The 14390-nt window shown below is 39.7% G+C and overlaps 1 protein-coding gene across 8 annotated transcripts in view; it reads right to left on the bottom strand.

Annotated features, from left to right (window-relative positions):
* The window catches only part of MPHOSPH9 (M-phase phosphoprotein 9), a 66886-nt gene extending 52501 nt beyond the window's left edge, over positions 1 to 14385 (bottom strand). For 2 of the 8 annotated variants that reach the window (XR_009405857.1, XM_059408284.1), the window contains exons 1-6: positions 14095 to 14385; positions 11196 to 11460; positions 7354 to 7507; positions 1776 to 1865; positions 1050 to 1570; positions 51 to 174 (exon numbers count right to left, since the gene is read on the bottom strand). Coding sequence is in view for 7 of the 8 variants with exons in the window: in XM_059408284.1 (XP_059264267.1) it covers positions 51 to 174; positions 1050 to 1570; positions 1776 to 1865; positions 7354 to 7507; positions 11196 to 11302 (996 nt within the window). In the remaining variant the exon portion in view is untranslated. Of the gene's footprint in view, positions 1 to 50; positions 175 to 1049; positions 1571 to 1775; positions 1866 to 7353; positions 7508 to 11195; positions 11461 to 14094 lie in introns of those variants that run through there. The other 6 variants (XM_059408279.1, XM_059408280.1, XM_059408281.1 and 3 more) reach the window with 6 other exon arrangements.
* Positions 14386 to 14390: the final 5 nt, after the last annotated feature.

Below are 14390 nucleotides of genomic sequence, written 5' to 3'. Positions count from 1 at the left end.
CTAATTATCAGTGGCTGAAACATGGCAGAGTAAAGGGACTTATCACCCACCTTCTCCATTGGTGACTTCTTGGCCAGCTCATTTCCTTGCATAGGTTTTGAACACCCCTCTTCTGTAAGTGCTCTCTTTGGTTGGTTCTGCTTCAGCTTTTGTGCCCATGATGTTATCGATTTACTATTCAAAAAAAGAAAACCAAAGTTATTCTCTTTAGAAGCTGTCCTTCACACATAAAACTAAACACTAGTTGATAATGGAAAATGTTTTGAGTTGTTTTTCTAATAGCAGGGAACAGATGGATTTTTATTGATTCACCTAAATTTCTTCTTACAATTTTCTATTACCAAAGGCAAAGTGAACAAAACAAACAAACAGTGATTAATAATACACATAGCTGTAGCCACAGAACAAAACCGATCACAGTGGCCCATTCAAGTGCTCAAGGTCTCTCTCAAGCAAAATCTTTATTTACGAGGACTAGTAATGATTACTAATAGGTACACAAGATCTGTGTTGTTATAGGTGAACACTTACCTTAGAGGACACACTTTAGAGATATAAAACTGAACATTTACTGTAAATGACATAATTTTAAATGAGTATTTGCTTTACAAACATCCAGCCACAGTTGTCCTTAAACTTACAAAAGTTCCTCTTATATATAAAAAGCATTAAATATACTTGTGTATGATGTTTGCTTTCAAATTACAGGCACATATGTGACAAAACTCCACAGTTGATACAATTCCATACTCTAATTTTCAGCAAGTTTACAGTGACCAGAAAATATAAAAGGTATTATTCTAGCAAGGCTCCCACCTAAGAGGTCAGTAGTCTTACAAAGTCACAAACGGGAAGAAAGTCAGACATTGGTAATATATCGTATGCTTTATTTCCATTTGGCACAGGCAATAAATACAAGACTTTGGTAAAGCTCCTAAGTGTTCAAAGACATCTCATTTTATTATACTCAAAAAGGAGCTTGCTTTACTAGATTCTAAATGTAATAAACAAGCAAACCTCCCTTCAAAGGATGGAGAAATTCTACTCACCTATTTGTTTTCCCACTGTATACTTCTGAAATCTTATTTTCGCCAAGAAAGTGGTGTTCAAACTCACCAGGAAAAATAGAACTATCTTCCTTTAAAGATGCACAGAACTCTTCAGTGGGATGTATATGAAAACTCTTGTTTTTTACACCATCTACAGGTGACTCCGTCTGCCCCAAAGGCGCTCCAAACTGTCCTTCAGAAACCTCTGGGTGCTCCATGATCTCGGGCGGGTCCTTAGATTTGTAGGCATTTAATTCGGACACACAAAAGGTGCCATACCCACTGCTCACTGAGCTATTGTCCATGCTGCCGTCTGGTTGGGACGTGGCTGTTCCTTGCTGCATTTCGGGTTCTGTAGACTTAGGATAACTGATGATAGGTTCATTTCTCTCACTGTTTTCAGAATAAAAACCCATTTGACTTTCTGAAGAGAATTGTTTGCTTAAAAAACTATCGGAGGAAGCCCAGGAAGAATTACTGGTCTGTAACTTGACTAAGTTTTTTATCTCCTCCTGTATTCGCTGCAAATAAAATTATAGATCTGGGTAAGAAAGTATATTAAACATTACCTTTGTGTAAATACTCTGAAAATATTGCTTAAAAATAAGAGATATTAAAGAGAATCTGCTTTTAGTTAAAAAACAAAACTGGTAAGAAGTATTAACTGCTTCCTCTTCCAAATCTTACAATATAAAAAAAAAAGAATCAATATAAATAACAACTTACTTGAATTTGGTTGTGGAACTGTTCCTGCTGGGCAACTATCTGTTGTTGGCATTGTTTTTCCACCAGACTGAATAGCTGTAACCACCTGGTCTATTAAATTATAAAATATTTTAGTTAAAAATAATTGTTCATGTAATAGTCACAGAAAAATTCTTCCAGTGGGAAAGGACCTTGTTAAAATATATTTTTAATGTAAAATGTATAAGCTCGATTAAATAGCTATAAAGCTAGATTTAATGCAAAAATAGAAAGACACAGGCATGGTCACCCCTCTCTTATGTAACCTGCAGTCTGGGTAAATCTGAAGGTCTGGGTAAATCTTGTTTTTCACATGGCATCTTAATTTGACGTCACCAGCTCTCATTTCTGATTCCCACGCCTTAAGACAAGAAATAATTTGGTATAGTGGGATTTAAACCCCTAATTTACTTGTTATTTAAGTGTAAAACAAAAACAAAAGAACGCTTTTCAAGTCAGATACTGAAGTGTCATCACTACAGCTGAGAGAGGAATGAGAAACTCCCTCTGAAAACCCACAGAACTGGCCTAGCCCTCCCTTCTGTCACTGTCAGGTCCTGACCCCTCGGACTCTCAAGCAGTCAGTGCTCTTACCACCAGATTGCAAAAGCAGGAAAGGGGGCAAGGAGACGTTCAGCGGCTAAATTCAGCGTCGAGGCTGGCATCCTTTCAGTAACAGACTCTTGGCAATAATACACACTAAGCAGCTACCATGAAAAAGAGCTTCCCTTACAAACCATTCCATGATCTTTCCTTTGCTGTACTCCCTACGGGGCCGAGAGATCCGGGCCCCGCGCACCTCCCAACTTCATCCCACCCCTCTCTACCCCCACTCAGTACCTACCAGCCTCACTGGCCTCTCTTTTTCCTGAACCTGCCAAAACGGTCTTCCACCTCAAAAGCTTTGCCCTCACTGCACCCTCTACCTGGAAAGCTCTCTCTCCAGCTCTTATCACGGCTTCTGCCCCTTCTTGCAATTATAGCTTAACTTCTCGAAGACAGTTGCCCAAACCATCCCAGAGTTGCTCCTTTCTAAATGTCATCCTGTGCACTGCCTTCGTAGCCTTTAGCACAGAGAGCGTCCCGTCTGTTCACTCTGTTAACTCATCATTAAGCACGTAGGACGCAGGGCCAAGGAAAGAGTGGGCACTCGGATATACAGTCTGAGTGAGTGTATGAAAATGGGAACTTCAGGGCCGCCTGGCTGGCTCAGTCAGTGGAACACGCAACTCTTGATCTCAGAGTCATGAGCTTGAGCCCCACGTTGGGGTAGAGTTTACTTTAAAAAAAATATGTATGTGAATTTCAAGCTCATTTTTCTTTGGTATTACAGACTACACATTCTAGAGGCCCTTCAGATTAAAGCCAGTTCAGTAACCACAACAGAGCAGAATTAAATTGAAAGATACAGAACAGTATTAACGCAAAGGAAATAAAAACTCGCAGGATTGGAAAAGGAAATTTTTGAACAGAAAGAGAATGGTACTGATAGGAAGTATTAATTCTAAATCAACTAACTTCAGGATAAGGTCGGTTACATCAAATTCAGTTCCTTATCTTCTCCACTTATCTACAACACGAAGTATCTTAGTCAAAACAAAAATCAGGCAATAGCTTTTTTTATTAAGTTATACAAACTTAAATACTTCAGGAGTTATTTTAACCTGACAAAGTTATTAGTCACACAGAACTAAATTACAACAATGATAGAATTACATACATAAAAACGATAACAAAAAAACAAAAACAAAAAATGGCTTCATATTATGTGACACAATGTTAATCACATCCTAATTAATATTTTCTTATTTAAGATATGAATGAATGGAGCTTACTAAGGATATAAATTGGTGGAGATTTTGTTCTTCCTAGTCAGATTTTATATTTAAATTTTCAATAAACACATTTAAGAACATTATAAATGCAGCAAATAATATTATTCACATATTATTAGGACTATGATTCATGTCTAACTAAAATTATTTATGTGACCTGCATTTTACACACATTGGAGGACATGGGCGTCTAATTAAAACTATCCCTTGCACAAAGCTTTTGATGCTATTAGCCTGAAAGGGGTTTCTATAGTCTCGCCTTGTAAATATCCCAATGACTTTGACATCCTAGGCCTAATTTCCAACTCTCCACTAACAACCTGAGTGGTCCTCAATAAGTAAATTTCATTTGTGCTTCTTATGAATTTCTAAAATGGGAAGAGTAATAGCACATAGGTGGCTGGGAGAATTAAATTTTAAATTCAAATATGATGCATGTGAAGCAGTGATCTCAATGGAAGAACTGTATTTTGAAAAGCTGTGAGGCCATGGCTGTCACAAAGATAGTAAGGGTGCTACCAGCACTCAGTGGGTCCAGGGACACACATCACAGGATGGTCCCCAACAAGGAAAAACTGTCCTGGGTCCATTTTATATTATAAAAATACCAAATATTTTGCTTAGCTCTCAAATCAACAAATCGTCCAGGAATGCCACTATGAAGATGTTAAGTTCGTTTCAGAACTTGATCAGAAGTTGGTCACCGTTTCAGAAAATCATGTCACCGGGACGCCTGGGTGGCTCAGTGGGTTAAGCCGCTGCCTTCGGCTCAGGTCATGATCTCAGGGTCCTGGGATCGAGTCCCGCATCGGGCTCTCTGCTCAGCAGGGAGCCTGCTTCCCTCTCTCTCTCTGCCTGCCTCTCCATCTACTTGTGATTTCTCTCTGTCAAATAAATAATAAAATCTTTAAAAAAAAAAAAAAGAAAAGAAAATCATGTCACCAAATGAAGTGCTGGGTCATCAGTACAACACAGTTGGATCAGTCCGTGTCTATCACTGCTGCTTCACAGTGAGTCTACGTGTCAACCCCAGATTGTGCTCCACTACATCTTCTGATGGGAGTGTGCTGGGCACTTACATACTGAAAAACCTGTTTTCAAATTATAAGTAACTTTGATTCCTCCTCTTTATCACGATTAAGAGGATGACTGTTGGGGCACCTGGGTGGCTCAGTGGTTAAAGCCTCTGCCTTCAGCTCAGGTCATGATCCCAGGGTCCTGGGATCGAGCCCCGCATCGGGCTCTCTGCTCAGCAGGGAGCCTGCCTCCTCCTCCTCTCTCTCTCTCTCTGCCTGCCTCTCTGCCTACTTGTGATCTGTCAAATAAATAAAAACCTTTAAAAAAAAAAAAAAAAAAAAAAGAGGATGACTGTTTTTACGGTAGGTACAGGCAGATGTACCTGTGAAATGCATTTCAGGATAATATAAGTTGATGTCACTTTAAAAATTGTCAAGTGTGAACTGTCAAATGTAAAATGTAAACTAGTAAATTAATGGTAAAATTATAAAATAAGGGCTTTGGGTCTAATAAGGTTGAGTGCTATGGACAAAAGGTACCTAGTATACTGCTTGGCAAATAGACACTCAATAAATGGTACTTAAAATAACTATTATCATAGGGACGCCTGGGTGGCTCAGTTGGTTAAGCAGCTGCCTTCGGCTCAGGTCATGATCCCAGGGTCCTGGGATCGAGTCCCGCATCAGGATCCTTGCTCGGCAGGGATCCTGCTTCTCCCTCTGCCTCTGCCTGCCTCTCTGTCTGCCTGTGCTCACTTGCTCTCTCTCCCTCTGTCTCTGACAAATAAATAAAATCTTTAAAAAAAAAAATAAAAAATAAAATAACTATTATCATATAACCATTACTCTTACATATATAATCAGTAGCACTAAATCGTGAAAATGCAAAAATAATGACTTAAGACAAATTAGCTAATAATGTGCTTTAAAATTTTACCATCAGAGAAATATTAGCAACAGTAAGCATTTAAGAATATATTAAAGTAATTCTACGTAAATGTGTTAAACATTATTTTCCATTAATCAAAATACATAATCTTCTCAAGTTTAAGGAATGATAAACCTCAGAATTCCAGAAAAGAGGTTTTAGGAAGAAATTAGACCTCCAGAGCTCTGAGCTCCATGGAAGGTTTTAAGTTTTGCTTTAATAACATAGATGAATCCCTTACCAATGGTAGAAATCAGACAAATGTTACTATTCCAAAAAAAGATGAAAATATGAAATTCAGGGGAAAGAATAAGGAATAAGACTTGCACAATCCTTACCCCTCCCATTCTTCCTAAAATGCTACACACTAAAATATCACTGGATTGCGTTTTTGTATGCTACAAAACACATTAATAAATTGGAGAGATTTTACTGAAATGACCAGAAGGATACTTCATATTCTGCCAAAGTAAGAAATATCTTAAGAAATGATTCACTAAACAATTACATGTCTACATTATAAAAATTAAGTAGCCAATTAATATTAAATATAAAATAATGTTATATCAGAGATGAAGGGGAAAGCAAAAGAAACTGGCTCAAATGCCAAGGTGTCAAGTAGCACGTTGGTATGTTGCCTTATAAAAATCTGTATCTTAAATTCACAAATACATTCTGATTCCAGGATGCCAATTTCAAAGTATTAAAAGTAATAATTTCTAGTTAAACATGAATTTGCCAGAAGAGCAATACCTTATTTTTTTTAAAAAACATGTTAACTCAGGTTCATAAGCTAATGAATAAGTATATTAAAGTAAATATTTCAAAATATATTCCATTTTTAATTGTATCATTTTACATGTCTCTTGCATTAGCATATACTGACTATTATATGGAAAAAACAAAAATTGCAAAAACTTAAAGCTCAATTTTTCCTGAAGTTTGCAATAATAGTCATTTTTATAATATGGATAATGAATACAAATAATTACTTAAGGGTGGCTGCTTCTGAATCCTTAAACCAGGTATTTTTTCATTCCACTTATTATACATTTTGAAAATAACACAAGTAATAGTTTGTATGATAAACATTTTTTAAAATTAAATAAATTTAATAAAAAATACATTTAATAAAATCCACTGTTCCCTAAATAAAGAATTTAATAAAAATGTTTTATACATTTCTATAAAGCATTACCAAATCCAGCCTGTGAAAAATCTAACCTGGGCATAATTCTGTGAAACAAAATTTATATATATGTATTCTTTTAACTAAATTTTCATATCACAATTTAACCTATGGGCCAAAGAAACAATCAATTCTGAAAAATCAATATAATTCAACATATCACAACTAAATGTGATAAGGCATAACTAAAAAGAAGTCTTAATTTATGAGTGGAGCATTCAAAATATTTCAAAGAGCATTTAGGCTTTTTTTTTCAAAATGGTAACAATTTTGTATGACTTACTTAAAACATTAGAATTATTAACAATAGTAATAATTTTGGAATTCTCACTTCTCTGAACAAAGCTAATATTTTAGCTGACATTTAAAATATAAATTAGTGTGGCTAATCACTAATATTTGTTCAAACATATTCTTGATCATCTTTTCCATATTGATTGATATTGTTCCCCAATTCCTATATTTGACCATTTCACTCTAGCAGTAAGAATCACTCTCTTTAGTATATAAATTTCTAATAATGTAGAGTTCAGTAGAGGCACATTTACAAATATATTTTTTAAAATTCCACAAATAAAACAAAACTAGATACCTCACAGTTTTTCCAAAGTTCCGAATCAGTCCTTCCAGTGTTTTGTAGCTCTTGCATTAAAGAGGTTAGGACTTCAACTGTACCTTGAATTACGGATGGTCTGGTCTTCCCTGAGAAAGAGGATACCCCATTTGTACTAAGGTGGGGACTACTTCTGTTGAAACATAAATAATTCAAATGGTTTTCTTCATTCTACCAAAGTGTTGAATAATTCAGCAGTTCAAGTTTAGCAGAGCAGTACAAAACCACTGACATTTAATCCTTCTTAATGGCACCTCGTTTGTTGAAAATCTGATCACGTTTGTCCACAAAAGGAAAAATAGCAGTAAAGAGAAAGCACTTTTTTTTTTTTTTAAAGAATCCAACAGAAAGACCATCTCCAGAAGTGGGAGGACACTCCAAAGCACCAGCAGAAAATAAAAGTTTCTGCTGTACGATAAGAAAAAGGTCCAGCTTTCTCCAATCTAAATCATTCCGGAGGATTATTTTCCTCTACTGTAAGTACAGCCCTTTTTCTGTAGTGGGGTTTCTTTCTCCACTGCCCAGAATTGCAGTCAAGTCTTGTTAATTGGATCCCCCTAATTTGGTGTGATAAGCTGGTGCTTATCTTTGCACCATCTTTGAATAAAAGTTGTGCCAAGCAAATTAGCAGCAAATATTCAGCATTCATTTAGCCCTATTCACTGTGTAAAATACCACTGATTCTTTCCAGGAGGACTGCTTTCCCAAACTTGAGAGGAAGTTATTTCAGATTTGCTTTATAAAAACACAAAGCATAATTAAGGACAATAAACTATGTTTAAATTCCAGTCTAAGAGGTCATTTTCATTTATTTATTGATACCCTATATTGTTTCACAAAGAGTTCATTAAAACACACACACACACACACACACACACACACACCACAACACTGACAAAAATAACAGAAAAACAGTAACAAGGAGAATCAAGGACTAATAAAAACTCCGGGGAAAGAACATACATGTTGTCCATAAGGGGTTACATGGTTGTGTAATCAAGTCTAAATTTGACCGATTTAACTGCTAGTCATAATGAAAAGGGAGACAAGGTCAGTTACATAATCTTCATTAAAAGAGCACATTTAGGGGCACCTGGGTGGCTCAGTGGGCTAAGCCGCTGCCTTCGGCTCGGGTCGTGATCTCAGGGTCCTGGGATCGAGCCCCGCATCAGGCTCTCTGCTCAGCGGGGAGCCTGCTTCCTCCTCTCTCTCTCTGCCTGCCTCTCTGCCTACTTGTGATCTATCTCTGTTAAGTAAATAAATAAAATCTTCAAAAAAAAAGGGGCACATTTAGGGGGTACCGGGCTGGCTCTGTCAGTGGAGCACGTGACTCTTGATCTTGGGGTGGTGAGTTCGAGCCCCATGTTGGGAGTAGAGATAACATTTTTTAAAAAATTTTAAATAGGGGCGCCTGGGTGGCTCAGTGGGTTGGGCCGCTGCCTTCGGCTCAGGTCATGATCTCAGGGTCCTGGGATCGAGTCCCGCATTGGGCTCTCTGCTCAGCAGGGAGCCTGCTTCCCTCTCTCTCTCTCTCTGCCTGCCTCTCCGACTACTTGTGATTTCTCTCTGTCAAATAAATAAATAAAATCTTTAAAAAAAAAAAATTTTAAAATAAAATCTTAAAAAATGAAAGGGGAAGGCACATGTAGGTTTCCCCAGGCAGATTATGTTCTAAAAGGGATTTCTTCCTAGGGGTCACCAAGTGCTGCAGGAAACGAACTTTCAGTGCATGGGTACAAATTGTGAAGACAGCCATCTCCCCGGACCATTTCCCACACACATTCCCCGCCTTTCACCTCGCTTTCTCATCTTCTATGTTCTTACAAGCTGCCTTAAATTCCTCCCAAGAAAGGCAGAGAATGAACAAACTTTTTAAAGAATTAGTGTATTTATTATACAGTCTCTTCAAGATCTCGTGTGTTAGAAGACCTTTGACCCTTTACCAATAGGCCCCAGATAGCCGTGTTTTTGCTTCATTGTACATGCTTGTTATAGCTGGGCTCCTCTCTAGTGGGCTTTGCCTCTTGGCTGTTTTTAGGCTATTAGAAATTTAGAAATCAAATAACCACGTTTGTCAGATTATTTACAAAATGAGAGCAAGCTGGCTCTGATTAAAAACAAACCAAACACTGGAAAGTTTAAAAAGAAAATGCATGAAATGCATTGTTGGAGAGTATCTATTTTTGTCCACTCACTCAGGGTCTGTTTTTTTTGCTTACTTCCTAGTATTCAATTTTAATTCCTACTTCCCAGATTGGTAAGGTAGTTCTGAAATATTAAACATTACTTGCACTGTTATTTTAAAAATGTAGAAAAACAATATTTAGGCAACTAAATTTTAAAGACATGCTTGTAATCTACCAGAAATTTTAAAACAGTGTAAAAGGGGACACCTGGATGGCTCAGTCATTAAGTGTCTACCTTCAGCTCAGGTCATGATCCCAGGGTCCTGGGATTGAGTACATACAGCACAGGGCTCCCTGCTCGGTGGGAAGCCTGCTTCCCCCTCTTCCTCTGCCCCTCCCCCCTGCTCATACTCTGTCAAATAAATAAATAAAATATTTTTTTAAAAATGATGCTTTGGGGTGCCTGGGTGGCTCAGTGGGCTAAGCCTCTGTCTTCGGCTCAGGTCATGATCTCGGGGTCCTGGGATCGAGCCCCGTATCAGGCTCTCTGCTAGGTGGGGAGCCTGCTTCCCCCTTTCTCTGCCTGCTGCTTTGCCTACTTGTGATATCTCTCTCTCTGAGTCAAATAAATAAAAATAATTATGCTTTGGGGCACCTGGGTGGCTCAGTCATTAAGTGTCTGCCTTCAGCTCATGATCTCAGGGTCCTGGTATAGAGCCCTACATCGGGCCCCCTGCTTGGCAGAGAGTCCGCTTCTCCCTCTCCCCCTGCTTGCACCCTTCTCTCTCGCTAATTAATAAATAAAATCTTACCAAAAAAAGGGAAAACGAGTATTTTTTCCACAATGATCCCCATGCAAAAGTACATTATCTGTGGAAGATATAAAAGGGGAGGGCTGAAACTATTTTTTTCCCCAAAGATTTTATTTATTTATTTGACACAGACAGCAGGAGAGGGAACACAAGCAGAGGGAGTGGGAGAGGGAGAAGCAGGCTTCCAGCTGAGCAGGGAACCCAAGGCAGAGCTCCATCCCGACCTGAGCTGAAGGCAGACACTTAACAACTAAACCACCCAGACGCCCCTGAAACTATTCTTTTTTTTTCTTTTTCCTCTCAAAGATTTTATTTATTGGGGCGCCCGGGTGGCTCAGTGGGTTAAAGCATCTGCCTTCGGCTCAGGTCATGATCCCAGGGTCCTGGGATCGAGCCCCCATAGGGCTCTCTGCTCAGCAGGGAGCCTGCTTCCTCCTCTCTCTGCCTGCCTCTCTGCCTACTTGTGACTCTGCTTCCGTCAAATAAATGAATAAAATCTTTTTAAAAAAATTTTTTTAATTTTTTTAAAAATAAATTTTTTTTTAAGTTTTTATTTGTTTATTTATTTGACAGAGAATGAGAGAGAGTTGAGCATAAGAGGGGGAAGCTCAGAGGGAGAAGCAGACACCCCATTGAGCAGGGTGCCTGATGCCACTCCAGGATCCTGACTCAGGAAGACAATTGATCAAGATACTGAGCCACCCAGGCGCCCCCCTGAAACTATTCTTAACTAATCCCTGAACAGCTCCTGATAGAGGGCTGTCATTGTTATTTAAATGCGAACAAATAAGTATATGATACTACTTGGATAAACTATGCAAATAAACTTATTTTGATTTGTTGTTACATTTTTTTTTTTTAAATCTATCTATCCCATTCTTACCTATTAGTATTTAAGTTCAGTCCAAAAGACTGGGGAGAACTTTTTATATCAGATTCTACAGAAGATGAAGGTTTTCGTAAAGGTTTCACCAAATCAAAATCTTCCATATTGTACAGAAATCGTTATACTCTCTTATTTGAAAATGCAGGTTCTTTCAGTGTTTGAAGAAACTGAATCCGAGTCATCTTCAGATGCTTCATCGTCTACAGGCATTTTCAGTTGCTAACATTCAGAACTGTGAAATATCCTAAGCTCCCAAGAGAGTCTGAAAATGAATGGAGGAAAAAATACTATAAAAAGCCACTAAACCTAGCAACTGTCTTTTCACTACTTTGGAAACCTTGATCCTTTTATACATGTCTACATTAAGAACAGCAACAGCATTTATAATAAAATGCAGAAACGACCGATGTGTCCAACAACTGATGAATAAACAAATGTTATATATATATATATATATATATATACACATAATGGAGTCTTCCTCAGCCATAAAAAGGTATAAAATACTGATACATACTATAATGTGGATAAACACTGAAGTATTAGGTTCAAGTAAAAGAAGCTCAGTAAAAGATCACCTAGTGGGTGATTCCATTTATGTGGGAAATCTAGAAGAGCAAATCTCTTGAGACAGAAAGTAGATTTATGACTGCCAGAAGGTGGGGGAAGGAGACAATGGTACTGACCAAAAATGGGTATGGAGTGTCTTTTTGGAATGATGGAAAGTTCCAGAAATACATAGTTGCACAACCTGTCTGTAAATATACAAAAAACCTGTGACTTGTACACTTTAAAAGAATGTATTTTATATTATGTGAATTATCGCTCAAAAAAAGGGTGATTTGGCAAAAGTTGCATTCTTCTTTTGCAGGTAGTATTTCAGAATTTTATGTGTTTAATAAGATTCTAAACACAATTCTAGGGCGCCTGGGTGGCTCAGTGGGTTGGGCCGCTGCCTTCGGCTCGGGTCATGATCTCAGGGTCCTGGGATCGAGTCCCACGTCGGGCTCTTTGCTCAGCAGGGAGCCTGCTTCCTCCTCTCTCTCTCTCTGCCTGCCTCTCTGTCTATTTGTGATCTCTCTCTGTCAAATAAATAAATAAAATCTTAAAAAAAAAAAAAAAAAAAAAGATTTAAACACAATTCTACTATGTAACAATTGAACACTTACATGCTTTGTTCATTTGTTTAATAAGTTCTACTAAAGGATCCATACTTGTTAATTTATACTTTGAACAGGTAAATTGGAAGTACTTAGTATTTAATTTGGGATTAAACACAGCCAATTCAATGGTTGTTTCTCCACTGGCTAGAAGGTAGGAGTGGTAGAAATGCACTTTAAGCTACCATAGCCTTTACTACTCTATGCATTTATTACTTGTTTAAAAACAAACTATTTGCCAGGTCAACTAAAAATAACTGCTTAAGTGATGCAGGTTAACCGATGCTAGGTGTCCAGAGACAAATTAGCTATAACGAATCAAACACCATGCTTCCTTCTTAGGGAATTCATGTTCTTGTGTGCGGTTTTTGTTTTTTGGGGTTTTTTTTTTTTTTAAGTGAAAGAGCAAGAGAAGAATAATTTAAAAAAAAAAAAATCTATGCTGTTTACAAGACAGAAAGCCTAGGGAGTGCAAAGGGAGGAAAATTATCTACCATTGATTCCACTAGGTTCCCACTTTCTAGGCCTGGTTTAGAAAGCAGAACCCGAAAAAACAGCAGCTCTTAAAGGAACCATTTCCACCGGGAGAAAGGTTATGTGAAAGCCAAGGGTAACAGGACTACCTCAATGGATTTCTCCCCAGGGGCTCAGCCCATTGCCAACCACAAACGGGGTATTGAAAAAGTCGGGGGTTGCACCTTCCACCCGGCAACGAAAACAGCTGGATTCAAATCACCTGCTCTTCTACCGGGAAAATACAAGCTCCCCAGGGATAGGGATCTGCAACCCCATCCAGTATCTCCGCCTGCCGAGGCAATCCCGGATGCAGAAGATGCAGATGAAAAACCACTTGGGATGCAAAGATGCTTCTCGGGGGGGGGGGGGGGGGGGGGAGGGAATGAAGGAAGGCGGGGAGAACCCCCCGACCTGAATGCAAAATTAAACATAAAACACACACACACACACACACAAAACAAAACTCGAAGGACAATGGATATAAGCACAGAGCCATGTTTATATTTGCCGGTAACGAAATGTCACGCTCTTGGTCCCCAAGACCCCTAGTAAAAAAGAAAGAGGGGAAGGAGAAAAAAAAAAAAAAAAAGACCAGCTCGGGGGCTGCTGATCCTATAAAAGTTAACCCGGCGCTGGGCTTTGCCGGGAGCCTGAGCGGGCAAGGAAGAGAGGATTCCCGAGGTTTTGAGGCCAGACCCCGACCACCTCGCCCTCGCAGTCAGCCCTCAACTGCTGCTGGTGGCGGCTCTCGGGTCAAAGTGGGACCGGTAGGGAGAACCACCGAACGCAGCCGCCGCAACGGGAGGCAGCAAAAGGCGGAAAGAAAACCCGCCACTCCAGCAACTACCATCGCGATTCCCAAAGCACACCAAGGAAGGTAAGGAAGATCTCCAAAAAAAAAAAAAAAAAAGAAAGAAAAGAAAAGAAAAGAGAGAGAATTAGAAGAAAAAGCCCACAAGCCCCCCGCCCCTGGGGAAGAAGCGCTCTGCGATTGGGCCGCGCAGGTGTCACTCAAGGGCACTGAGTCTAGAAAAGGCGCACGGCCGCGGGCGAAGCCCCCACACACCGGAGGGACGCGGCGGGGGTTGCGTCGTCTGGTCGTCGCCCTCCCCCGCCCTGAATCCACCACCAGACTTGGGGTTCTGCTAAGGCCTTGTCTTTCAGAACTCGTACCCATACCCCCGCGGCCGAAGGCTCCCCGCAGGCGGGCGACCGCTTACCTGGCCGCTGCTCCCACAGCCGATGTCAGGGTCGGACGAGCGGCCTCTCGCGACCGTTAAACTCGAGGGAGCGTGCGCGCGCCCGGCACCTTGCTCGCGATTGGCTGTTTGTAAGGGGGCGGAGACGGCCGATCCCCGACGCGCGCCTCGGTCGCCCCTTTCCTACCCGCCCCTCGCGCCAAAGAGGGAGGTCAGACGCCTGGGAACTGGAAGGGGGCGGGGCTTCTGTCAAATCCTCTGGTCTGATTGGTTCTCTGGGAACCTACAGAAGCCACGTGAAAAGAAGCCTCCGCTTG

This window comes from Mustela nigripes, chromosome 8, assembly GCF_022355385.1.
Source record: "Mustela nigripes isolate SB6536 chromosome 8, MUSNIG.SB6536, whole genome shotgun sequence".
Lineage (NCBI taxonomy): Eukaryota > Metazoa > Chordata > Mammalia > Carnivora > Mustelidae > Mustela > Mustela nigripes.
Note: the sequence above shows the minus strand (reverse complement) of the source record. Positions and strands in the feature narration are given on the sequence as shown.